This window comes from Mustela lutreola, chromosome 11 (assembly GCF_030435805.1).
Source record: "Mustela lutreola isolate mMusLut2 chromosome 11, mMusLut2.pri, whole genome shotgun sequence".
Lineage (NCBI taxonomy): Eukaryota > Metazoa > Chordata > Mammalia > Carnivora > Mustelidae > Mustela > Mustela lutreola.
The window spans coordinates 84,006,403-84,030,558 of NC_081300.1; the positions used below are offsets into that span (position 1 = coordinate 84,006,403).

Here is a 24,156-nt window from a genome sequence, read left to right on the forward strand (position 1 = left end):
TGACCACGCCCCTCCGGGGTGGGCGGGAAGCCGAACTGAAAGACTGAAGTTGGAGGGTTTGTTTGAGCGCGGGGTTTTGAATCTGAGGGGTCTCAGGCAGGAGTGGGAGCCCAAGTTCGCGTTCACCAAGCCTCCTCATCGCCGGAATGCGGCTTAGTGGATCAACTACTACTGTTCACAGCTCGATTTTGCAGCTTAGGAAGTTGAGGGTCAGAGAGGTTTAGTAACTTCTCCAAGATTGCCCAGTCTCATTTGAGATTCAAGCAAGGACAATTCTGGGTTAGAATCCGGAGTCTGCTCCTTCCCGGCTGTGTGGCCCTAGGCGAATGACATAATCTCTTTAAGCCTTGATCCTCGCTTTTATACTAATTCAAGAGCAATTCATTGAGCAAGTGTCATATGTCAAGGCGTTATACTAGGTTTTGGGGATCCAACATAGAAAAACACATTAATTCCTTACACAATTAACGTTGCTAATGAGGGAGAAAGGCAGCAAATAAACAATATTTTCCTACCTCAAAAATGGGAGCTTAATTGCGGAAAACGAACACGCCATACCCTGATTTTTTTTTAAAGGATGTATGTATATGTCTACATCTATTTCTCTTCATCAGCATGCTGACATGTTTGTATGACCAACGCCTGGAAATGAAAAGTTTCTAATAAACGCTTAGTAATGAAATTTATTAATACTGGGTTGCAGAACATGATTTCATACAAGAAAACCCACACGTGTATTTAACGCTTACTTAGGCACCAGGTATTACATAAAGGGGAGGAAGCTCTGTGAAATATGTTTTTTTCGTGAACGGTGCAGTACATCCTTCCCCGGGTACTTGGAGTTTCCTCGGCGTTTTCGGTTCAGTTGCTAGGGAGACTGAACCACGCGCCTGATCGGATTAGGCAGTAAGGAAGGCTTTCATTCCCAGATCTCTTTTGACCTTCTCAAGATGGCGCCAAACCCTTCCCTTCAGTCATCACTCCATGACTTCCTCTACGGCCTCCACTTCCTGTTCAAAGACCCAACCTCTGTCCGAAGTTGCGACGGAACACATGCAGTATTGGGGAGTTCTTATTCTGAGAGAACTTCTATACCTATGTAAAAGCAATACGAAATTTCACGGGTTCCGAGATTTTCCCGTCGTTCGAGGCTCACAGTTTCCCTTTCCGTCGCAAGGAGAGCGGGGTTTAGGTCAGGCGCACGCCGCGGGCAACTCCTCCTTCGGCGGGTCTTCGGTGGCCACGAGAAGACCCGGGAGTCACTGGAAACGCAAGATGGCGACGGCGGCCGCAACATCGGCTTCAGAAGCGGAGGCTGAGCCCAAGGCCGGGCCCACAGCGGAGGGCGAGGAGGATGACGTTAAGACGGCTAGGACGAGGAGGAAGGTGTTGTCGCGGGCTGTGGCCACTGCGACGTACAAGGCCGTGGGGCCGGGGTGGGACCAGCCGGAGGAAGGCGTGAGTGAGAGCGATGGGGACGAGGAGTACGCCATGGCTTCCTCTGCCGAGAGCTCCCCTGGGGAGTACGAATGGGAGTATGATGAAGAGGAGGAGAAGAACCAGCTGGAAATCGAGCGGCTGGAGGAGCAGGTGGGTCCGGGGCTGGGCGGCGGGCTCCTTCCCTCAGGTTCCCGGGTCGTGGCTCTTCTCCCAGGTCTCCGGCGGTAGTAAAGCCGCCAGGGCCGCAAAACCGCTATTAATCATCACAGGTCCCGTCATTTGAGCGTTTATTGCTTGCCGGCTGTTTTGCATGCGCTATCCCATTGAACGCTAACAGCGACCCAAGGAAGAAAGTAGTGTATTCCCCTTTTTAGGGGAGGAGATTGAGGCTTCTCGTGAAGGGAATTCTCTTGCTGACGATTACACTTCTGCAGGTGGCGAGCCAGGTCTCAAACTTTGGAACGACTACAGAGCTTCCGCTTTTAACCACACCGTTAAATTGTCAGCAATCGCAATGAAATTGTACTTAAAAGAGATTTTTTTTTTTTTTCCTTTTAAGTAGCAATGCCCACAAAGGTGAACTACGGTATGATAGACAAAGCAGTGACCGTGACTGTGATGATAGAAATGGGATGGTAGAAATCTCAGCGTCTGGAGGCTGAGACCCCAGTTGTAGCTAGTCCATGTTTGTGTGAGCTTAGGCACATTTCTTAACTTCTCTGAGCCTCGGCCTTCTCACCTGTAAATTGGGAGCAACAAGTTCTGCATCATGTAGTTGTTGTAACAGTAATTAAGAGCCCAGTCCTGGCACCTGATGGTACCATGATCTATAATTTGTAACTCCTGTGTAATCCAGGATCTCAGCAGGAGAAAGGTGGTCCGCTCAGATTAGGATAATTTGAGAGAAGGTTCATAAAGGGACTGCTGTGTTTATTAAAGTGTGGTCAGAGAGATCAGGAGTGGATGTGCAGTACCTTAGGGCTAGTGACTGCGGGACCTTGTGTCTGCTTCTAGGCCTGAAGAGATGAGGGGAGAAGACAGACCAGTTTTCTGAATAGTTGTGTTGAGAGGGCACCTGAGAGCAGGGGCCTTCTGCTGGGCAAACCCTGCTTGAAGCGAGAGAGCCAGAGACTCCCTGGATGTGGTCCACACAGGAGGGCACAGGACGGAGATGAGAGGGGGAAGTAGAATTGGGAGGGCAGGGCACCTGGGTGACTCAGTTGGTAAAGTATCTATCTTTGGCTCAGGTCATGATCCCAGGGTTATGGGGTCAAGTCCTGCATTGGGCTCCCTGCTCAGCAGGGAGCCTGCTTCTCCCTCTGACCCTCCTCCCTGCACACATGCACTCTTTCTCTTGCAAAAATAAATAAAATCTTTGAAAAAGGAATTGGAAGGGCAAACAAATCGAGAACATTTTTGTTTTAGCAATGAGGAAACAGGCTTGGAACAGATGATGAAATGATTTGCCTAGAGTCATTCACAAGGGGAATTGAATTTATCAGGGTTGTCCATGGGCCAAAAGCCACACTGATAAGAAATCACTTAGCTATGTGAAGTTGTTAACCTACCTTACTCACTTAACCTTGCTGGGTGTGAGATTCCTTATAATGTCCCCTTTGGCAGTCATAGTTTTGTTGTGAAATAGTGACAAGGTATCACTTGTTTCATTCATCATCACATTTGAATGTCAAAGGAGCTCAGTAAGGGTAGGCAAGTAGTTATCTTTTCTGCTTTTTAGAAATTAGTACTCCAGTGTTTACTCGGTCTTTTATTCGTTCACAGTCTTCTATTCATTCACTACACAAAGGTGTACCATAGGATACCAGGCTGACTCTGTCCCTGTCCTGATGGAAATCTATGCTTCTGACTTCTTTTCCACAAGCCATTAGCTTACTCTTCTGTGAGTCAGGGGAAATAGGATTAGCTGTTTGAGCGGAAGGGGAAGCTTGGAAGCAGAGTAAGTCCTTGGTGAGAGTAACTAGTTAGCAAGAGAGCAGGATGGGTCAGAGCAGAGGTCTCCTGGCTACTGGTGTCCTCTAGTTGCCTGCCCTACGTCAGGTCACAGAAGGTGGTTTGGAGCTCACACAGTGACTACACTGTGATATGAATTGAAGAGCCTCTGGCTCTTATTGACCTGTTTGTCATGGGGTCTGGAGATTGATTTTTCCAATTTTTGCAAGCCTCCCTCCCACCTCATCCCGATCCCATCGCCTCTAGTTCTTGCTGTAAGTGCTTTTATGGTGGAGTGTGATGATGGACAACATCAAGACAGGCCTGTGAAAACCTCACCCTTGTCATTTCTGCAAATTCCAGTTCTCTGATTGTATTGTATGGGAGCTCAACATTAGTTGTGGTAGCCATCCCTGTAACAAAAGCAAAGATTTCCCTTTATCTGTGTTTGTGTCCTGAAACTAAAAGTGGCACCTCCTGGTGCCTTAGAAGTTATTCCAGCTCCCTGAGCCTTTGATATCCTCCGTGGTTGAAACAAGGGTCGTAGGGCTGTAGTGGAGCTTAAGTGACCCACGCTTATAAAGCTCCTAGCAAATTTGACACACAGTAGGTACGGTGCCGCGGCCTGCTGTGTGCTTTCCCCGCTCTGCCTGGAATTGTGGTGGTTGTGTCTTCTAGGGCCAGGCCTCGTTATTTCTCTGCCACTGCTCGGGGTCCAGGTTGTTAGGGGATCTGGAAAACAGCACATCGTTGTGTGCCCTGGCTAAGCGGCCTCTTTCTTTAAGTCATCCTTTGTTAATGATGTTCTGAGACCAGAATAGACCAGTATATGTTCTTTCTTGTTGGTGCTGAGTGAACTCTGTGGAAAGTCTCATAAATGCATCTCAGTATGTATTTAAATACACATACTTTCGGAGCACCTCTTACTCAGTGTCTTTATTATTTGGGCCTAGAAATCAGAAATTTATACCAAAAGCCATCCTGGGAAGCAGTTTCTCTACTTCGTTGACTTTTATACCTTTTTTTCCTGACCTACAAATGGTATTCGTGTAAGGGGAGCTGTATAGACGTTAGTCACTCTAACAGGACTGTCTCACCCCCCTTCCTGTTGCAAAACTACCTTCAGACCCAGGTGACTTGAGAGCATTGTGTGACAGGGAGAGCCTCTGCCTCTTGTTTAGCAAGGAAAGTACATTTTGGGCAAACCTCACTTCTTCAGTTAGTGTGACTTGGCTACACACTTGACAATCAGTTGTGAAACATGAGTGTGTCAGGACAAACCACTTGAGAAGCAGGGGTTTACTCCGGCTCCTTCCTGGTACAAATGAAGAAGCCAAGAACCAGGGGAGATTAGAACGCTTGTGTCCTGACCTAGTCCAGTCCTTTTTAAACTCATCATGTAATCATGGGATGGGCTTAGCTTGTTAAAATTTATATCTCATGAGCAGGAGAACATTGCTGAAAAGTCTTAAGATAAAAATTTTAGGTCAGACTCTTGCCTATTATTGATTATTGTTTTTTTGCATGTAATTTGGTACATACAAAGCAGTTCAGGTCTTTAAATTGTGAAGTGTGGTGGTCAAGTGAACACTACTTACTTAACCACTTGGTCTAAGAGTTAGAACCTGATCAGTACAGTTGTACGTACCTAATCGGCTTTCCCCTATTCCGTGGCCCTGCCTCCCCTCCTAAAGCCCAAGTAACTACTTTTTTGAACTGGTGTGCTTCCTTCTCTTTTAAAAAGTGTATATTTTTTTCAGCTACATATGTGTCCCTAGGTAATATATTGCCCACTTTTGCTAATTTCTGAGTGTTTGGAAAGTGTATCGTATCATGTGGCGTTTAATCTTTTGGGACTGCTTTCCACACAGCAGTGTGTTTTGGGATTCCTCCATGTTGCTTGTAGCTACAGTTCGTTCATTTTGCCTGCTGTATATTTAATACGCCATTGGAGGGGTGTTATCAATTCTTCTGGCGTTAGGATTGCTCACAGTTTATTTTTGTTTTATTTTCTTTTATTTTGGTCCTGTTACCAATGAGCTACAAGGAACATTGTTACTGTTGAAATGTGCTATTATTCAACATGTATAAGGATTTCTCTGAGTGTTTTTCAAACTGGGGTCATAGTCGTGAGTCATGAATTCATTTTGATAGAACCAGTGTTGTTCTGTCATATGTTTTCTGTCTGCATGGGTCTGTTTCTCAGCATTCTCTTTTTGTTCTTTTGGTCAGTTTGTCAGTCCTGTGTCATTTCCATGCTCTGAATCATTGTTACTGAGTCTTGCTACCTGGTGAGACAGATTCTCCTCTGTGTATTTTAATACAGTACCTCATGTCTAGATTGTTGAGTACATTGTCAGAGTGTTAGTTGAATGAAGAAGAGGGAAATAACTTAGTGCTGAAATGTGGCAGATGTTGGAAGAGTAGACCCTGGTGTTCATATGTAGACTTAAGGGAACCACATACCCCAACTCATACAAAAGCTTTTTGAAAAAATTAATCTTTTCATTTTGAGATAGTTGTAGATTCCCTGCAGGTTTAAGAAATTCTACAGGAATCCCGTGTACCCTTTACTGGTTTCTCCCAATGGTATCCTTTTGTAAAACTACAGTATAACACCACCACCCAGATGTCGACGTTGATCCAGTCAGCACAGATCAGTCTGTCACCACAAGGGTCCTTCCTGTTGTCCTTTTATAGTTACAGTTCCTGACCTCTGGCAACCACTAATCTGTTCTCTATTTCTATAATTTTGTCGTTTCAAGGATGTTATGTAAATGGAATCATATAGTATGTAATCTTTTTGGATTAGCTTTTCTTATTCAGCATAATTCCCTTAAGATTCATCTGACTTGTGGGGCCTCTGGGGGTCAGTCAGTTAAGCATCTGCCTTTGGCTCAGGTCAAGATGCCAGGGTCCTGGGATCCAGCCCCATGTCGGGCTCAATGCTCAGCGGGGAGCCTGCTTCTTCTCCCTCTACCCCTGCTTGTTGCCCCCCCTCCCCCCCCAACTCGGTCAAATAAATAAATAAAATCTTAAAAAAAATATTCATCTAAGTTGGGTACATGTTGTTCATTTCCTCATTCTGGCTAAGTAGTAGTCCACGTATGGGTGCCCCACGGTTACTGGAACCATTCACCATCAAAGGTCATCTGGGTTTCCAGGTTTGGCTACTAGGAATAAAGCTGTTAGGAACATTCACATACAGGTTTTGTGGGTTACATAGGTTTTATTTCTCTGGAAAAGTACCCAAGGGTGCACTTGCTGGGTGATGTGGTAATTGTGTGTGGAATTTATAAGAAATGGCCCATCTGTTTTTCAGAGCTGCCATCCACATTTTACATTCCCATCAGCAGTATCAGCAATGTATGAGTGAGCCAGTTCATTTTTTTTTCTCATCTTCTCCAGCATTTGGTATTGTCACTATTTTTTATTTTAGTCATTCTAGATGTATAATGATTTCTCATTGTGGTTTTAATTTGCATTTCTCTGATAGTTCATGATGTTGACTACTGTGTGCACTTAACTTGCTGTCTTATGTCCTCTATGAACCTGTTGGTTCATGTCTTTTACCCATTTTCTAATTGGATTCTTGGTTTTTTAGTGCTGAGTTTGGAGTTGTATCTTTTAGATACTTGTCCTTTGCTGGGTATGTGGTTTGTACATATATTTTTTGAATTCTGTAGCTTGTTTTTGCATCCTCGGTAGAATCTTTCATAGAGCAAAAAGTTTAAATTTTAATAAGGGGGGCACCTGGGTGGCTCAGCGGGTTAAAGCCTCTGCCTTCGGCTCAGGTCATGATCCCAGAGTTCTGGGATTGAGCCCCGCATTGGGCTCTCTGCTCAGCAGGGAGCCTGCTTCCTGCTCTCTCTCTCTCTCTCTCTGCCTGCCTCTCCGCCTGCTTGTGATTTCTGTCAAATAAATAAGCAAAATCTTTAAAAAAAATAAATTTTAATAAGGGCCTAACTGGTATAGAATTTTTATCACAAATGGTTGTTAGATTTTGTCAGATGCATTTTCTGTATCAGTGATACCGTGATTTTGGTTTAGCCTGTTGAGCTAGTGGGTTACAGTGATTGATTTTCACAGACTGCAGTATGAGCTCGCCTTATGTACCTGGAACAGATTCCACTTAGTCATGGTGTATGATTCTTTTTATACATTGAATTTAGTTCTGTAAGTTTTCCTCTCCATACTGCGGTGACTGTATCCTTATTTTGACTTGCTGTGTCTTCATTTTCTTTTCTTTTTTTTTAAAGATTTTATTTATTTATTTGACAGATAGAATTCACAAGTAGGCAGAGAGGCAGGCAGAGAGGGAGGAAGGGAAGCAGGCTCCCTGCTGAGCAGACAGCCTGATGCGGGGCTCATCCCAGGACCCAGCTCATGACCTGAGCTGAAGGCAGAGGCTTCTACCCACTGAGCCACCCAGGCGTCCCGTATCCTCATTTTCGTTCAGTTCTACATATTTTTAAGTTTTCCTTAAGACTTCCTCTTTGACCCGTGGGTTATTTACAAGTATATCGCTTAATTTCCAAATGTTTAAGGATTTCCCTACCATTACAGTTTTTTTTTTTTTTTTTAAAGATTTTATTTCTGTATTTGACAGAGAAAGATCACAAGTAGGCAGAGAGCAGGCAGAGAGAGAGAGAGGGAAGCAGGCTCTCTGCTCAGCAGAGAGCGGGACTGGATCTCAGGACCCTGAGATCATGACCTGAGCGGAAGGCAGTGGCTTAACCCACTGAGCCACCCAGGCACTCCTCCTTTTTTTTATTTGCCATTACAGATTTCTAATTTAATTGTGTTATCAGAAAACATCTTCTATATGATTTCATTTTTAAAAATTTGTCAGTTTGTCTTACAGCCCATGGTTTGGTCTCACTAAACCCTCCATGGGCTCTCAAGGAAGAAAAAACTGTGTTCTGTCACTATCAGATGGAATGTTCTGTATATGTTAGGTCCTGTTGGTTGATGCTGAGGCTCTTCCGTCTGCTTGCTGATTTTTTGTTTACTAGTTCTAGTTGCTGAAGTGGAGGATTTTGAAGTCCCCATTGTAAGTTTGTATGTCTCTTAGCTTGAACAGTCTTGCTTAATCTATTTTGAGGGTCTGTTTGTTTCATACACATTTAGGATTTCTTTGTCTTGCTGGTGGGTTGAGCCTTTCATCATTTTGTGATGCCCCCGTTTTATCCTTGGTAGTTATATTTTCTCTGAAGTCTGCTTTATGTGATATTAATATAGCCATTTCTTTTTTTGGACTAATGTTTATATGCTATCTGTTTTTTTATCTTTTTACTTTCAGCCTTCCTATGTCCTTGAATTTGAAGTGAGTTTCTTGTAATCAGCATATAGTTAGGTTGTGTTTTTATCTACTCTCCCATTCTGTGCCTTTTAACTAGTATATATATATTTTAAAAGGTTTATTTGTTTATTTTTATTTATTTATTTTAAAGATTTTATTTATTTGACAGAGAGCTAGAGAGCACAAGTAGGCAGAGCAGCAGGCAGAGGGAGAGGGAGAAACGGGCTGTCCACTGTGCAGGGAGCCCAATGCGAGGCTCAATCCCAGGACCCTGGGATCATGATCTGAGTTGAAGGCAGCCGCTGAACTGACTGAGCCACGCAGGTAGCCCATATTTGTTTATTTTATGGAAAGAGTGAATGAGTGGAGGAGCAAAGGGAGAGGGAGAGAAGCAGACTCCCCCCTGAGCATAGAGCCCCATGTGGGGCTCAGTCCCATGACCCTGCTGAGATCATGACCTGAGCTGAAAATAAGAGTCAGATGCCTAACCAACTGAACCACCCAGGTGCCCCTTAATTACTATATTGAGACCATAAATATTTAAAAAATATATTTTATTTATTTGTCAGAAAAAAGAGGGGGAGAGTACGCTTGCACAAGCAGGGGGAGTGGCAGAGAGAGAAGCAGAGAGAAGGAGCCCAATGTGGGACCCTGGGATCAAGACCTGAGCTGAGGGCAGATGGTTAACCAACTGAGTCACCCAGGTGTCCCAAGAGCATAAACGTTTAAGGTAATTATTGCTATGTTAGGTCTAAAGCCTGACATTTTATTATTTCCTATTTGTTTCCTGTGTTTCTTATTCTTCTGTTTTTCTTTTCTTGTCTTCCTGGGAAGGACATTTTTTAGGATTCTGTCTTGATTTATTTATAGTGATTTTTAGTGTATTGCTTTGTATAGTTTCTTAGTGGTTGCCTTAGGGATAGTTGATTTGACTTACACGGTAGCTGTGTTCTACCACCTAGTGAAGTGTGGAAATGGTCCTTCCATTAAGGATGTCCTTGCATTTAGCATCCCCACTTTGAAGTGTCACTGTTTTGAGTATCAGGTGGTCTTAAAATTTTTGTGTCAGTTATCACATACAGCTTAGAAAACTCATGAGAAGGATCTTCCAGGATGCTTATCTGTATTTCTTGCTCTTTGAGCTCTTCCTTCCTTCCTGATGCTACAAGATTTCTTTGATCATTTCCTTTCTCTTCCTTTCACTGTCTTTAAGAGAAAGTCTGCTAGTGGCAGGTTCTTTTAGTTTTCTGTTGTCTCAGATGTCTGATAGCTTTTTAAGCAGTTATTTTCATTTGTGTTAGCTTTCAGTTTGAAAAGTTTCAAATAATAGAAATAAATTTCTAATGTACCTATTGCTCAGCTTCAGCAGGTGCTGCCATTCTCGCTCCTCCCATTAGGGGTTTCTTTTTTGTTGTTTTTGTTTGGTAAAAGAGCTCTTACCTACACAGCCGGCAGGTGCTAAAGCACATTATTAATCACGATTTAAAATCCTCACGAGAACCTTATGGACTAGACCCTAGTAATATCCCCATTTTACAGATGAGAAAATAGAGGCTGAGCAAAGTTAATGACTTGCCTGAGGTCACACTTGGTGTTTCTTTGATCAGAATGTTTCCTGTATTTCAGAGAACAACCCAGCTGGGTTCTTACAGGGACTGGAACAGAGTGGAGGCTATGTGTGTTTATTAGAGAAAGGCTTGTTCATTGGTTTTTCTTCCTCTTCCTGGGGGTAAATGTGGCCTTGCTGTTTCAGTGGCACTCCCAGATAGCACATCTCTTTTGTTTGTAGCGTTGTCACCATTGTTGAAAAATGCTAAGTTCTTTTGATGGTGGTGTTTTAAATTTCACCTTGTGCTCTTTTCCTCTTAGCTGTCTATCAACATCTATGACTACAACTGCCATGTGGACCTGATCCGGCTGCTCCGGCTGGAAGGGGAGCTTACCAAAGTGAGGATGGCTCGCCAGAAGATGAGTGAGATCTTTCCTTTGACTGAAGGTAACATATCAGCAGTGGGCCTGCTTTTGTAAACACAGAGAACTGAAGAGTATACATTCTGTGTTCAGTGCTGAAACTCAGATGTGTTCCTTACAGAAATGTGGAACATAGAAATAACAGTGGAAAGAAGAAAACCCATTATCCAGTGTCAGTGATTTCTAGTTTTTCTTCTTTTAGTTTTTTGCAAAACATAATTGTGATTGTGTAATACAGACTCGTGTTTTGGATCCTGATTTTTTTTTAATCCTCCATTATGATTAATCTTTCCCACATCTTTCTGTTTCCCATTCCAGTGTTTTCTTTAATCCATTTTCTCAGCACTAGTTAATTGTATTACAGTTAAATTTTATAAGTGATTTTTAGTGTAAACATTTCATGCCTTGTTTGTTACATGGTAGTTAGGATATAGATTACTTTTACTTACTTATTTGAAACAGAATTACCCTGTGCATCTTGTAGATCAGTTCTTCGTGAGTTTGTAATTGATCTTTTAGGGAGGAGTTGGGAGAACACAGGTCCCAGATTCAGCCCTCTCCCCCTCTCCCTGCCCTAAAGCATAACTGCTGAGTGTAGGAGCTGGAATCAGATTGCCCAGATTTGTTCCTGACTGTACATCTTACTAGTTGTGAGACCTTCAGCGAATTATATAAACATTTTAAGACTCAGTTTTCCCAGCAGTAAGATGGGCTAGCAGTAGTTTCTACATTGCAGTACATGGATTGGATGAGGTATTCTGGGTATAACACATAATAAATGCCCTAGCATGTCATAAATGTTTAGATAGGTGCCATCGTTACTCATTATTATGACTATCATCTACAGGAGTTTAAAAAAGATTGAATGAGAAATATATATACGTAAGTACTTAGCAAAAACATAAAATGCCCAACAGGTGTACGGTATTATGATTTTAATTACTTGGTCTTATTTGGAAGCATAAACTTTATGTGTGCTTGGTACAAGTTTTAAGAATTGAATTTCTGTGACCGTGGTAGGCTGTATGAGATGGGCGAAACGTGGGTGTGCTCGTGACTTACAGTAAGGTCCCTGCTGTCATCTTGCCCTTTGGTGAAGGAGATGGTCATGCAGGAGGTGCTGTTGTGTTGCAGAGCTCTGGTTGGAGTGGCTGCATGACGAGATCAGCATGGCTCTGGACGGCCTGGACAGAGAGCACGTGTACGACCTCTTCGAGAAAGCCGTGAAGGATTACATTTGTAAGTTCCCTGTGCGCTTTTTTGAGGTGTCTGCAGATGCTTCTGTCTCTGCTACCCAGGGTTGCCTCATGAAGGTTCGCTCCTCAGAAAGGAGAGCGTTAGTCCAGCAATTAGAAAGATTTGAGTTTACTTATTAGAAAGATTTGCTCAGTTTGGCTTTCTTTTCTTTTGTCCTTCCTTCCTTTATTTTTTTTTTTTTGAAAGATTTTTATTTATTTATTTGACAGAGATCACAAGTAGGCAGAGAGGCAGGCAGAGAGGGGTGGGGAAGCAGGCTCCCTGCTGAGCAGAGAGCCCGATGTGGGGCTTGATCCCAGGACCCTGGGATCATGACCTGAGCCGAAGGTGGAGGCTTAACCCACTGAGCCACCCAGGTGCTCCCCGCTTCCTTCCTTTCTTAAAGATTTCATTTATTTGTATCTCCCGAGAGGGTTTCTCTAATATCTTCCATGCCTTTTTTGAGCCCGGCTAGAACCTTGAGAATCGTCATTCTGAACTCTAGATCTGACATATTACCAATGTCTATGTTGATTAGATCCCTAGCCTTCGGTACTGCCTCTTGTTCTTTTTTTTTGTGGTCAATTTTTCCGCCTTGTCATTGTGTCCAGATAAGAGTATATGAAGGAGCAAGTAAAGTACTAAAAGGGTGGCAACAACCCCAGGAAACTTTCAAGTGGTTGATTTTCTGTTTCTAGAGTTACTGTTCTTCTCTTCGGTCTCCCGTTGGATTTGCAGGTGTTTGCAATCTTTAGATAAGCTATCTAGCTGAAGTAGTCTCAGCCTGCTACTTCTCCGCCATCTTGACTCCTCCGACTCAAAGATTTCATTTATTTGAAAGAGAGAGATTGAGAGAGAGCATGAGAGTGGGGTGAAGGGCAGAGGAAGAGACAGACTTGCTGGTGAAAAGAGAGCCCGATGTGGGACTTGATCCTGGGACTCCAGGATCATGATCTGAGCCGCAGGCAGCTGCTTAACCAACGGAGCCACCCAGCCACCCACGCCCGCTGTCTGTGGTTTTCATTTGAGGATATTTGGTTTTAAAATACAGTTAGGAGAAATGTTTGTCGTAAAGGAGTGAGCATATTCACACCCAGCATTTTTTTGGTGGGGAGAACTTTCGTGGTATTTTCAGATGACTAAAGGTTGCCTTTTATTTGTTTTTTTATTTTTTTTAAAAGATTTTATTTATTTATTTGACACAGAGATCACAAGCAGGCAGAGTGGCAGGCAGAGAGAGGGGGAGAGCAGGCTGAGCAGAGAGCCTGATGTGGGGCTCAATCCCAGGACCCTGAGATCATGAACTGAGCCGAAGGCTGAGGCTTTAACCCACTGAGCCACCTAGGTGCCCCTAAAGGTTGCCTTTTGTACATAGTTTGGATTTTTAGAAGTTTTGGACAGAATGCTTTTTTTTTTAATATTAAAAAGCTTTGAAAAACTTATTTTATTTTATTTTTAAAAATATTTTATTTATTTATTTGACAGACAGAGATCACAAGTAGGCAGAGAGGCAAGCAGAGAGAGAGAAAGAAGGAGGCTCCCTGCTGAGCAGAGAGCCTGTGCAGGGCTGGATCCCAGGACCCTGAGATCATGACCTGAGCCGAAGGCAGAGGCTTTAACCCACTGAGCCACCCAGGTGCCCCCAAAACTTCTTATTTTAAAATAAGTTTAGATTTACAGGATAGTAGTACAGAGAGTTCCTAAACTTCATCTTGCTTTCCTCAGTATCCTGTAACTACTATACAAAATCAAAACCAGAGAATTGATCTTAGTACAATGTTCGTGTCTGCTTCTGTGATGTTTTACCCCATGTGTAGATTCTGGTAACCACCACTGCAGTTGACTTACGGAACCTCCATCACCACACAGGTGTACGCTGTGCATTGTCTGCTTGTGTTGAATTTTTGCTAGCGCAAGTGGAGTAGACACCTTCTCTCGAAGTTTCTTTACCCTCCCCTGTTGGCAGTATGATTCTCTAAATATGCTTTTTACCTATAGGACACATCAGAGAATGCTATGGACAAAACTTTTTTTTTTTTTAAAGTTTTAAAAATTTCTCCCTTTTTAAAAATTTTTAAATTTATTTTTTAAAGATTTTATGTATTTGAGGGCCGCCTGGGTGGCTCAGTGGGTTAAGCCTCTGCCTTTAGCTCGGGTCATGATCTCAGGGTCCTGGGATCGAGCCCTGCACAGGCTCTCTGCTCAGCAGGGAGCCTGCTTCCCCTTCTCTCTCTGCCTGCCTCTCTGCCTACTTGTGATCTCTCTGTCAAATAAATAAAATCTTTAAAATAAATAAATAAAAGCCCCATTTCTATTAAAAAAAAACAAAGATTTTATGTATTTTAGAGAGAGTGTGCACTTGCAAGTGTGGGCTGGGGAGCAGGGAGGAGCAGAGGAAGAGGAACAAGCAGGCTCTGTGCTCAGCCTGACCCAGAGATGATGACCTGAGCTGAAATCAAGAGTTGGATGCCCAACTGGCTGAGCCACCCAGGTGTCCCCACCACCCCCAAATTTCCCCAGATTTTCTCCTTTTAAATTAAACATCCTTCTTCCATATCTGGTTTTCCCCACTGTGGGCATTTCCCCTTTTGACAGGCACTGGAACTTGAAGATAGACTGCCCGGAGGAAGAGCATTTTCCATGTGCCTTTATCAGCCAAGAGAATTGATCAGTTTTTAGTTTTTATAATCCAGATACTGAAAATTACAGGTGTTTTGTGAATATGAAATTCCCCTATTATGTGCTTTTAGTGTTCTTGGGTCTCTGCTCCAATCTGTCCATGTGGCTTCTTAGAACCTTTTGACAGTTCCAAGGGCTTGACGCTCCCATGTTTTTTGATGATCCTGGAACCCCTCTGTGAATGTCTCAGAGTCATCATTAACAGTACCTCCCCAGTCTAATGTTTTCTGGTCCTTGATGGTTTACAGTCACCCTGCTTTGGGGCTGCCACTGTCAGTGCTGAGGTCAGTGTGCCTTTCGTTCCCCAGTTGCTTCAGGGCTGCTGGGGGTCTGGAAGCCAGATAACTGTGCTTCTCAGATTAGGTCTCTTAAAGTAGTTTTGAATGGGGGTCCGTGGGGTTCTTATGTTAGTTTCAGGAGCCCTAGAGCATGGAAGTTATGTCCCTTGTTTTGTGAATGTTCGGAAGCCACTTTGGCCTGCTTTAAGAGTCACATGCTCTACCAATTGAGTCAGCCAGGCACCCCCTCTTCCTTTGTTGTTTTGCATCCCATATGGCTGCTCTGTATTGGTGAGCTAAAACAGAGTAGCTAACAAAGTTTGGCTAAGTTCATTGAAATAAATCCTCGGGAAAACACAGTAATTGTCAAATCAGCTTTATCTTCTAAGTATTTTTATTTTACAAGGTTAATGGATAGGCCTGTGAAATATTTTCAGATCTCTGAAAGGTGACTTAATGTGCAAAACGTGTGCATTGGGAACCACTGCATTCCTAAAGAGTTTAATGTATGTGCTGCCCAAGCAAGCACTCCTAAAGAGTTTAATTCATTAGTCTGCTCTTAAAGCTGCAGGGGTGAGTGTATATAAAGTTTAAGAAGAAAGTGACAAAAAAAAGGGCGATCGGGTCTTTTCTGTTGTTGCTGTTTAAACATCATTATAAAGAAAGACTTAAAATACAGACATCTGGTTACAGAATTGGTGGTTTTAATTTGTTCTTTGATTTTGACCAGAAGGCTTAAAAAGATTCAAAAGTTAAAAAAGTCTAAGCTTTGAAATCTTTCTGAAAGTACTCAGATTTATAACTATTTGCATTGAATATTTTCATTGAATTGCTTCCATTTTAATAAATAGGCTTTTTAATCATGAGCATATTACATATTACCTGCTGGCATATTCTGTTTATGCAGTAAAATGGCAATAATTGTAACCTAGTAGAGACATTAAGATACACTTTCCTTTCTAGCTGCAGTATTAGTGATTTATGTACATTGGATGCTTGTTGGTGTGCTCTTACCTTTTTGTGTGAATGAGTATTGTTTTGGTGGGCGTATTTCTTTTGTGACTCAGCGGAACAAAAGTTTTGATCTTTGGGTATTTCATATCCTGAATTAATAGAGCACTTCTCCTTCTTAGGTCCTAACATTTGGCTGGAGTATGGCCAGTACTCAGTTGGTGGAATTGGTCAGAAAGGTGGCCTTGAGAAAGTCCGTTCTGTGTTTGAAAGGGCGCTCTCGTCAGTCGGCTTACATATGACCAAAGGACTCGCCATCTGGGAGGCTTACAGGGAGTTCGAAAGTGCCATTGTGGAAGCTGCCCGGGTGAGTGGCCTGGTCTCTGTGACCAGTGCTTGCCTTCAGCTAGTTGGGGCTGTCTTTGTAAGTGGCCTCGGAAGAACACAGTTGACGAAATGGTCCTCGCCAGTCTCTTAGTGAGTGGGCAGTGAAGTAAAATCAGTAGTATTTGTGGAACAAGAAAGATTTCTTTGACTAAAAGCAGATGACCTTATAATTTTTCTGATATTTAAAAATACTACTTCAGTTATTGGTTCCAGGTGAATACACCAGAATAACTATATCTCTTAAAAGAAATGTATATATATTAGTCATGTCCAATAATAACTGGCAAGAGGTGTAAGAGATTTGACCTCATCATAATTGGATTTTTTTTGAACTCTGACTCAAGGGTTTACAGTCCCCTCCCAGTGTTCCCTCTCCCGCGTGTGTGTGTGCGCGCGCGCATGCACACCATCCGTAACTAGTGGAGCCCTCTAGTAGTTAGATGGTTATTATTAAAGTAGCCCAGTCCCTTGTTGATTACATCCCTGTTGAGAAAGTCTGTAGTGGTGCCTTCAGCTCACTCCGATGGAGGCATCGGGGCTAACTCCTTTGGCTGACATTTGTGGCCCTCCAGCAGCAGACATAACCCTGTGTGGGCTCTGCTCCCATGTGCCACTCCACAGTTGTGCACTTGTTGGCCACTGTACTTAACACGGTTCCTTCGACTGGGAGTCCGTTTCCTCCTCTTACTATGGCAGGAGAGCCTGTAGATGCATCCCAACTGCCTACTCCTCTTGGAGTCTGTGATGCTTTCCTCCCTTCATAATAAACCTCAGCCTTAAACACCAGTCAAAAGCAAGCCTTGTGATACTTTCTTTCCTGATGTTTCATTGTAGTCATTTGTGCATATGTTGTCAGTATATACATTTCTAACATTCCTTTTTGCTTTTCACCCAGTCGGAAACACTTAGTAGCAAAGACATTTATTTTTGTGCCTCTCCCAGCATTTGACATAATACCTCATGTATCAGAGGTCATATAAACGTATTTTTAGTTTGAACTAAAAAATTTGTTGCAATATTTTTTTTGAAGTAGGAAGGATTGCCAAGTTTGTCATTTACTATAAATTTGCTTCTTTAGCCCATAGCTGGCTTCCTTTCCCCTTTTGACCGGGAACAAACCTTTGATTCACAGCTGGAGAAAGTCCACAGTCTCTTCCGGCGACAGCTGGCGATCCCGCTCTATGGTAAGAGAAATGGACCTGTCGACAGCTGGCCCTCCGTGGTTTTTAAAATGCTTTGGGGCATGTCCTGTCGTTAGGTCTTGCCCAGCACCCTGTGAGACAGATGTTGCTGGTGTTCTTACTCTCACTGGACAGTGTCACTGTGGACGAGGCCTTTGGTTAAAAATGTACCTTGAATTGTTAATGGTCCAAGAGGATTGAGGGTCAGCAGGCAGACCTGGAAGCCAGACTTCCTGACTCGCAGTATTCTCTATTTTCACTGTTGGAGAGGTAGAGTTTCTATAAAGAATAGGGAAACGAACCCCCCTGTGTTTTCTGGGGAAACTTTATTGAGTAAGAGCTCCATGGTGAGCATTTTCTCTTTAGCAGTAACCTCTTCCGTATCAGAGTGAGGATTTCCCACAGGCTTATAGCATTCTTCTGTGAGGGTGATTGGTTCCGTAGCCCTGTTGGTTGGAAGTGTTCATACCTGAATTTCTTGGGGGTTTGGTAAGGATTTTCTTGTTTGGGTGAATATATTTTGGTAAGCCAAGCCTTGAAACTCTGGAGCTAGAGCTAGAGCATGAGCAGCGTCTGGAGGATTTTTCTGGGCATGGGAAGAGTTTTGTGCTGCCATCTTGTTTGTTCTTCAGGCGTAGTTTCACATTGTACACCCTTGGCACCTCTGGACAACTGCTTGAGCCCATACGTAATAGCTCTTTCTACTTCGTGGCTTATTTGGATTTGATTTAACAAATTATAAAGTGGCTTTCCAGTTGAATCCTTGGGTGACATGCAGAAAAGGCTAGAACTGAGCAGCCTGCAGGTTTCATCTCCCATAGCAATGTGATGTGGCATAGTACAGTGAGTAGAGCATGTACTTGAGCCAGACTGCCTGGTTCAAGGCCTTGATCTACTGTGACCTGCAAACAATTGATGTAACCCTTTACTTGCGTTTCCTCAACTGCAAAATGGAGATCATGGTAGAATCTACTCCCTAGAGCTGGGAGGATTGGATGAATTAGTGGATGGAAAGTTTAGATCATAGGAAGCACTAGGTAAGTGTTGCTATTATTTAATTAACTGATGGATTAATTGGTAGGGCTTCCGGGGAAATTGCTTTGAGACAGAATCTAAGGTCAAGTCTGGGCCCAGTAGAAGATTCGAGCATAAGAGTTGCTGTGGTCACTGGTGGGAGGGGCTGGCATCCTCCGAGTCTCATGGTTTCATCTCTGGGTTGATGAAACTCAGTGGCAAGACCTATGGGGCTGAATCCATCTCTCAATAGATATGGAGGCCACATTTGCAGAGTATGAAGAGTGGTCAGAAGACCCAATACCAGAGTCGGTAATTCAGAACTATAACAAAGCACTACAGCAGTTGGAGAGATACAAACCCTATGAAGAAGCACTGGTAAGTGTTGGCCTCTTTATAGTGAACTTCTCGCTGCAAATTTTTCCCTAATCAATAGTTGCATCTTTAAAATTTATTTTGTTGTGAAATCTATAGAGTGTATAAATGTGTGCATACAGTTTACATACTAATAATAAAGTAAACATCCATGTACCCACCACCCAGGTTAAGAAATAGAACATTGCCAGTACCTTAGAAGTCTCCTATGTGCCCCTCTCCGATTGCCTCCTCTTCCCTCTCCCGAGAGGTAATCACTTTCCTGACTTTTGTGATAATCGTTCCCTTGCTTTTCTTTATAGTTTTACAACCTCTGACCATATCCTTGATTAATATATTGTTTAATTTTGCTTGTCTTTGAGCTTTTATGTAATGGAATCATGCTGTGTATTTCACTGAACGTTTTTGTGGGTTGTACTTGTACTGATCAGTATAGTCTGTTTTCGCGGCCATGAAGTCGTATGTGTATGCCACACTTTATACATCCGTGTTCCTAGCCGGGTCGTTTTCCAGTTTGTTGCTAGGAGGAGCAGCATGTTTCTGGCCTTTCTTGCGCATGTCTCTCAGTGCACACAGGAATAGGCTTTCTCCAGAGGGCATCCCCAGGAGGACTTGCTGGATCAAAGGATTGTGCCGAACTGTTTTCTGTGTTCTCAGTTGGTACTCCTGCCCAGGAGTTCTCACTGAACCGAGGGTTTTCCTTGGTCTTCCCAGCCTTTGATACTGACCTAATTATGAGCCACTGAGATGGGTCTGAAGTTGTAGTTTTAATCTGCATTTCCCTGATTGCTAACAAAAGTTGAGCATTTGTTCCACATCTGTTGGCCATTCGGATGTCTTTTTATGTGAGGCGCCTGGTGAAGTCTGACTCATTTTTCTTTCATCTGTATTTTTTTCTAATTAATTCTTAGGAATCCTGGATCATATTCCTTCTTTTGGTTGTATGTATTATAGAAGCTTCCCCCAGGTTTGTGGTTTGTCTTTTTAGTTTTTTAATGGTGTCTTTTGTTGAGCAGTTCTCAGTTGTACTCTAATTGGGTTTATCATTCTTTCTCTTACGGTTTCTGCTTTTACGCTTAAGAAATCTCTCCAGGTTCCAAACTCATGAATAATCTTAGCTCTCTTTTCTTCCAGAAGTTCATAGCTGTGTATTTCATGTTTAGATCTTTATATGGAATTGATTTTTGTATATGGCGTGAGGCGAGGGCCAGTTTTGTTTTTCCATACAACCAGTTGTTCCGGCACTGATTTTGATAGTTCCATCCTCCCCGCATTGATGTGCTAGCCCACATCTGTCATAGATTAGCTGTCCATCTATTTCTGGGCTTTCTCTTCTGCCCCACTGGCTTAAATTACACTGTCCTAATAATGACAGTTTTGTAAGGTTTTTGTTTGTTTGTTTGTTTTTTAAATTCTTTTGAGAGAGAGAACACAAGGAGAGGTGAGAGGCAGAGGGTGAAAGCAGGCTCTCTGCTGAGCAGGGAACCCAATGTGGGGCTTGATCCCAGGACTCTAGGATCAGGACCTGAGCTGAAGGCAGACGCTTAACCATCTGAGCCACCCAGGTGCCCCAGTTTCCTAAGTTTTGCTTGTAGGTAACATGAATCCCATCCACGTTGTTCCTCTTCAAGAGTGTCTTCTCTTTCTTTCTTTAGTTCTTAATAACTTGGGTTTAGAATCAGCTTTTCAGATTTTATTTAAAAAACCTGTTGAATTTTGTATTGGAATTGCACTGATCAATTGGGAGAAGACTACATCTTAGAAATATTGAATCTTCTAATCTATGAATGTGGTATAGGCCTTTGCTACTTAGGCCTTATCTTTCTCTAAAGTTTTATAAATTTATAATTTCATCTGGTCCCTTGAACACATTTTTTTAGACCTATTTCTAAGATATTTTTGATCGTATTGAAAATGCCACCTTTTTAAAAAGATTTGCTTTTCTAATTGTTCTTGCTATATAAGTTATAATTTGGTTTTTATACTAATTTTTTTGTCTGTTGAACTTTCTAAATTTTTATTAATGATCAGTAGATTTTTTTTGATTTTGGATTTTCCGTGTTGACCATAATATTTGGTTTTTGACCATAATACTGTTTGTAATAAGTGGTGTTTTTCTACCTGTCTTGGTCTTAGAATACTTTCAGCTACATTTACCATGCCTCAGACTTATCCTTGTGTTTTCTTGTCCTGTTTGACCTGCAAGTCATCCTTGTTAGCAGTTAATCTTGAATTATACAGCCTCAGCTTCCTTACATTCACTACATGCATTTCCCACTTCCTTTGCTCTTCTTCCCTTGTATCCCGGAGCTTTCATCTGGAATCATTTTTATTTTGCTCCAGGTACACCCTTTAAAGTCACCTGCCCTGGATATTTGCTGGTAACAGATTTTCTCAGTTTTAATTTGAAAAGGTCTTCACTTTGCTCTTCTTAAAAGTTCATTTCTCAGGATGTAGAATTCTAGATCGACAGTTACGTGTCCTGTCTTCCTGGCTCCTGTTGTTGCTGTTGAGACGTCGGCTTCTGTGATGGCAGTCCTTGTTTTTTCTCTGGCCCATTTTAAAGTCTCACAGGTTTTGTTTGATGTCCCACAGTTTCAGTACAGTAGGTCCAGGGTGGATATCTTTGTATTTATCTTGTTCGTGGTTGGTTGGGCTTGTTGGCTCTGTTTTTGGTATCTTGTGGCATAGAAAGAACAGTGACTTTGAGAGCCAGGCCACCTCAAGTTCGAATGTTAGCTCTGCCAGTTGCTAGCTCTCTGACTTTGAGCTTGTCCTTACCCTCCGTGTGTTTCAGTCCCCTCGAATGTATTATGGGATGATAATGATCCCCACTGTGAAGATCAAATCCTTAATATATCTTACACCAGCAAAAGCTTAACCTTCATCTAGATATTTCTTGTGTCTTTGCCAGTTTGCTGATGATTTTCAAGATGTTTTTTATATCGAATCCAGCAGTTTTAGTAGTTTTCAGTGGCAGTCTCTCTGGGTAACCCGTTTGTCATTAAAACTAGAAACTGAGATCAGACATCCTCTTTCTCTACTCAGAGCATGTGTGCTCTCCTGCTGGCCAGCCTGTAAATGACTGGTAGGTAGTTGTATTTCTTAAAGCCTCTTTAATGAAATCTTCAGCTAGTTCATTTTGTTACGACCATTAGAAGAGTATAGCTGAAGAGGAAGGTTGTATAGGGATTTTGTCTGAAAAGAAGTTTGATTTTAGTTCTTTGGCTCAGTAAATATTCAGCCTAGCCTCTTTCATGTTCTGCATGTGCCTGCACGCTGGCAGGAGCTGATACTGGAATGAGAAGCCTTGGAATGAAGGCAGCAAATCGCTCCAGTGTGGATGTGTTCACTCCACTCAGTAGGCTGAGAAAGTGACTTCTGTTTCGGAGGGATGGCTGTCCATGGTCACTGGCAAAGGTGTTTCTCTTTCATTTAGTTGCTGATGGATGCTCCCATCAAAAGCCCCCTGTGGCCCGAGGGTGGGTTTGGAAAAGGGTTCGTGGAACCTTTCTAACTGTTGCCATGAAGAGGCGCTATGGACTCTTAGTCTGCCCGTCGTGTTGTAGACCCGGCATGCCAGAGGTTCTGCGAGTGGGAATGGGGGATTTTTACTGACATAGCCAGTCTTGCCAGAATTTACTATGAAGATATGTTGTGCTTCCTAACAGTGTCAGGTAGCTCATTTCAATCTCATTATGCTTCCCTTTTGCCTTAGTTGCAAGCAGAGGCACCCAGGCTGGCTGAATATCAAGCGTACATTGACTTTGAGATGAAAATTGGTGACCCTGCTCGCGTGCAATTGATTTTCGAGCGTGCCCTCGTCGAGAACTGCCTTGTCCCAGACCTGTGGATCCGCTACAGTCAGTTCCTCGTAAGACCACTCGACTTCTGGTTTCTTTCCTTCTTATGGATTGAGAGCCTGTTCGAAGAAAACCAGCAGGAGTGTCGGGAGTTAGTTCTGTGCCACCCCTCTCTGCTTCCTCATTTTCCCCTCATCCTCCTTTCCCCTCTGCCAACTCACTCAGGGAGTTCTTCTGGTGTTCCAAGTCATTGCAGACCGACACTGTAAAAAAAATTTGCACAGTCTTCTTACTGAGGATTTTAAGACAGATTACTTTTTTCTTGTAACTTTTCATTATGGGAAAAAACGTAAGCATTAGAACATAGATTAATAAGGTGAAACCTCATGGGCCCATCACCCAGCTCTAATAGTTAACTCATGGCACTAGTCTAATTTCGTCTGTGTCCTTAATCTTCTTCCTCTTCCATGGGATTTTGAAGCAGATCCCAAAAGTCACATTTCATTGGTAAATATTTCAATACATGTATATAAAAGATTTGAATCAGGATCCAGGCAGGGTCCATCCATTAGGATTGGCTGATGTCTCTCAAGGTTGTTTTCCTCTATTGGTTCCTTCTCTACCTCTCTTCTTCTACCCTAACTCCTCATAATTTCTTTGTTGAAGAAACCAGTCACGAGAGGCGTTTCTAAAGAAATTTGTCAGCTGGTTATGCTGAGGATGTGTCATGGATGGTAAAGTCTGTAACGGTAGCACTTTCTCTCCTAACTCTGGACTTTTTAATCGTAGGATCGGCAGCTGAAAGTAAAGGATTTGGTTTTATCTGTACATAACCGTGCTGTTAGAAACTGCCCATGGACAGTTGCCCTATGGAGTCGTTACCTCTTGGCCATGGAAAGACATGGAGTTGACCATCAAGTGATTTCTGGTGCGAATGTTTTTGTGGGAAGACTCTAAAGCTTTCTGTCCCAGGCCAGAAACCTAGTGCTGTGACAGTCATTAAATCAGCCTTCCCCTGGGTGTTAGCTTTGGGACATAGGGTGTTAGTGACAGAAAAGACCCTAAGTGGGAGATAAACTGATCATAAGCTTTTAACATGCTAACATTTCATTGTGATTTTCTGGGAATTTGGCATCTTTTTTCCAAACCTACTGACCCAGAATTCTTTTAGTGCGGGGCATCTTGTGGAACATGCCCTTTTTAGAACAAAGTTCATGTAAATCCTGGAGGCTCTTTTTTTTTTTTTTTTTTTTTAAAAAACATTTCTCTCTAGCTCATTTCACTTTGTTTCCCCCTGTCATTATTATGAAGTCATATAGTATTGGATAGTAGAGGTTTTTATAACAATCTCAGTAATTTGTATTAACTTCTTTTTGAACTGGTAACAAATCCTGGCTTATTCTTCAATTCCAGTGACATTTGAGAAAGCTTTGAGCGCTGGCTTCATTCAGGCCACTGATTATGTGGAGATTTGGCAGGCGTACCTTGATTACCTGAGGAGAAGGGTTGATTTCAAACAAGGTATTTAAATTCAAGTGTCCGATTCAGTTCCGAATTCTTTCCTAACATGTCTTTCAGTGAGTTATCCC

General features: G+C 42.6%; 1 protein-coding gene across 3 annotated transcripts in view; it reads left to right on the forward strand.

The window, feature by feature from the left end:
* Positions 1-1,077: 1,077 nt before the first annotated feature.
* SART3 (spliceosome associated factor 3, U4/U6 recycling protein) overlaps positions 1,078-24,156 on the forward strand; it is a 38,684-nt gene continuing 15,605 nt past the window's right edge. For 2 of the 3 annotated variants that reach the window (XR_009345791.1, XM_059139087.1), the window contains exons 1-9: positions 1,078-1,590; positions 10,562-10,688; positions 11,798-11,902; positions 15,990-16,174; positions 17,273-17,378; positions 18,643-18,767; positions 22,483-22,638; positions 23,357-23,495; positions 23,981-24,088. Coding sequence is in view for 2 of the 3 variants with exons in the window: in XM_059139087.1 (XP_058995070.1) it covers positions 1,276-1,590; positions 10,562-10,688; positions 11,798-11,902; positions 15,990-16,174; positions 17,273-17,378; positions 18,643-18,767; positions 22,483-22,638; positions 23,357-23,495; positions 23,981-24,088 (1,366 nt within the window). In the remaining variant the exon portion in view is untranslated. The remainder of the gene's footprint in view (positions 1,591-10,561; positions 10,689-11,797; positions 11,903-15,989; positions 16,175-17,272; positions 17,379-18,642; positions 18,768-22,482; positions 22,639-23,356; positions 23,496-23,980; positions 24,089-24,156) is intronic. The other variant, XM_059139088.1, reaches the window with a different exon arrangement.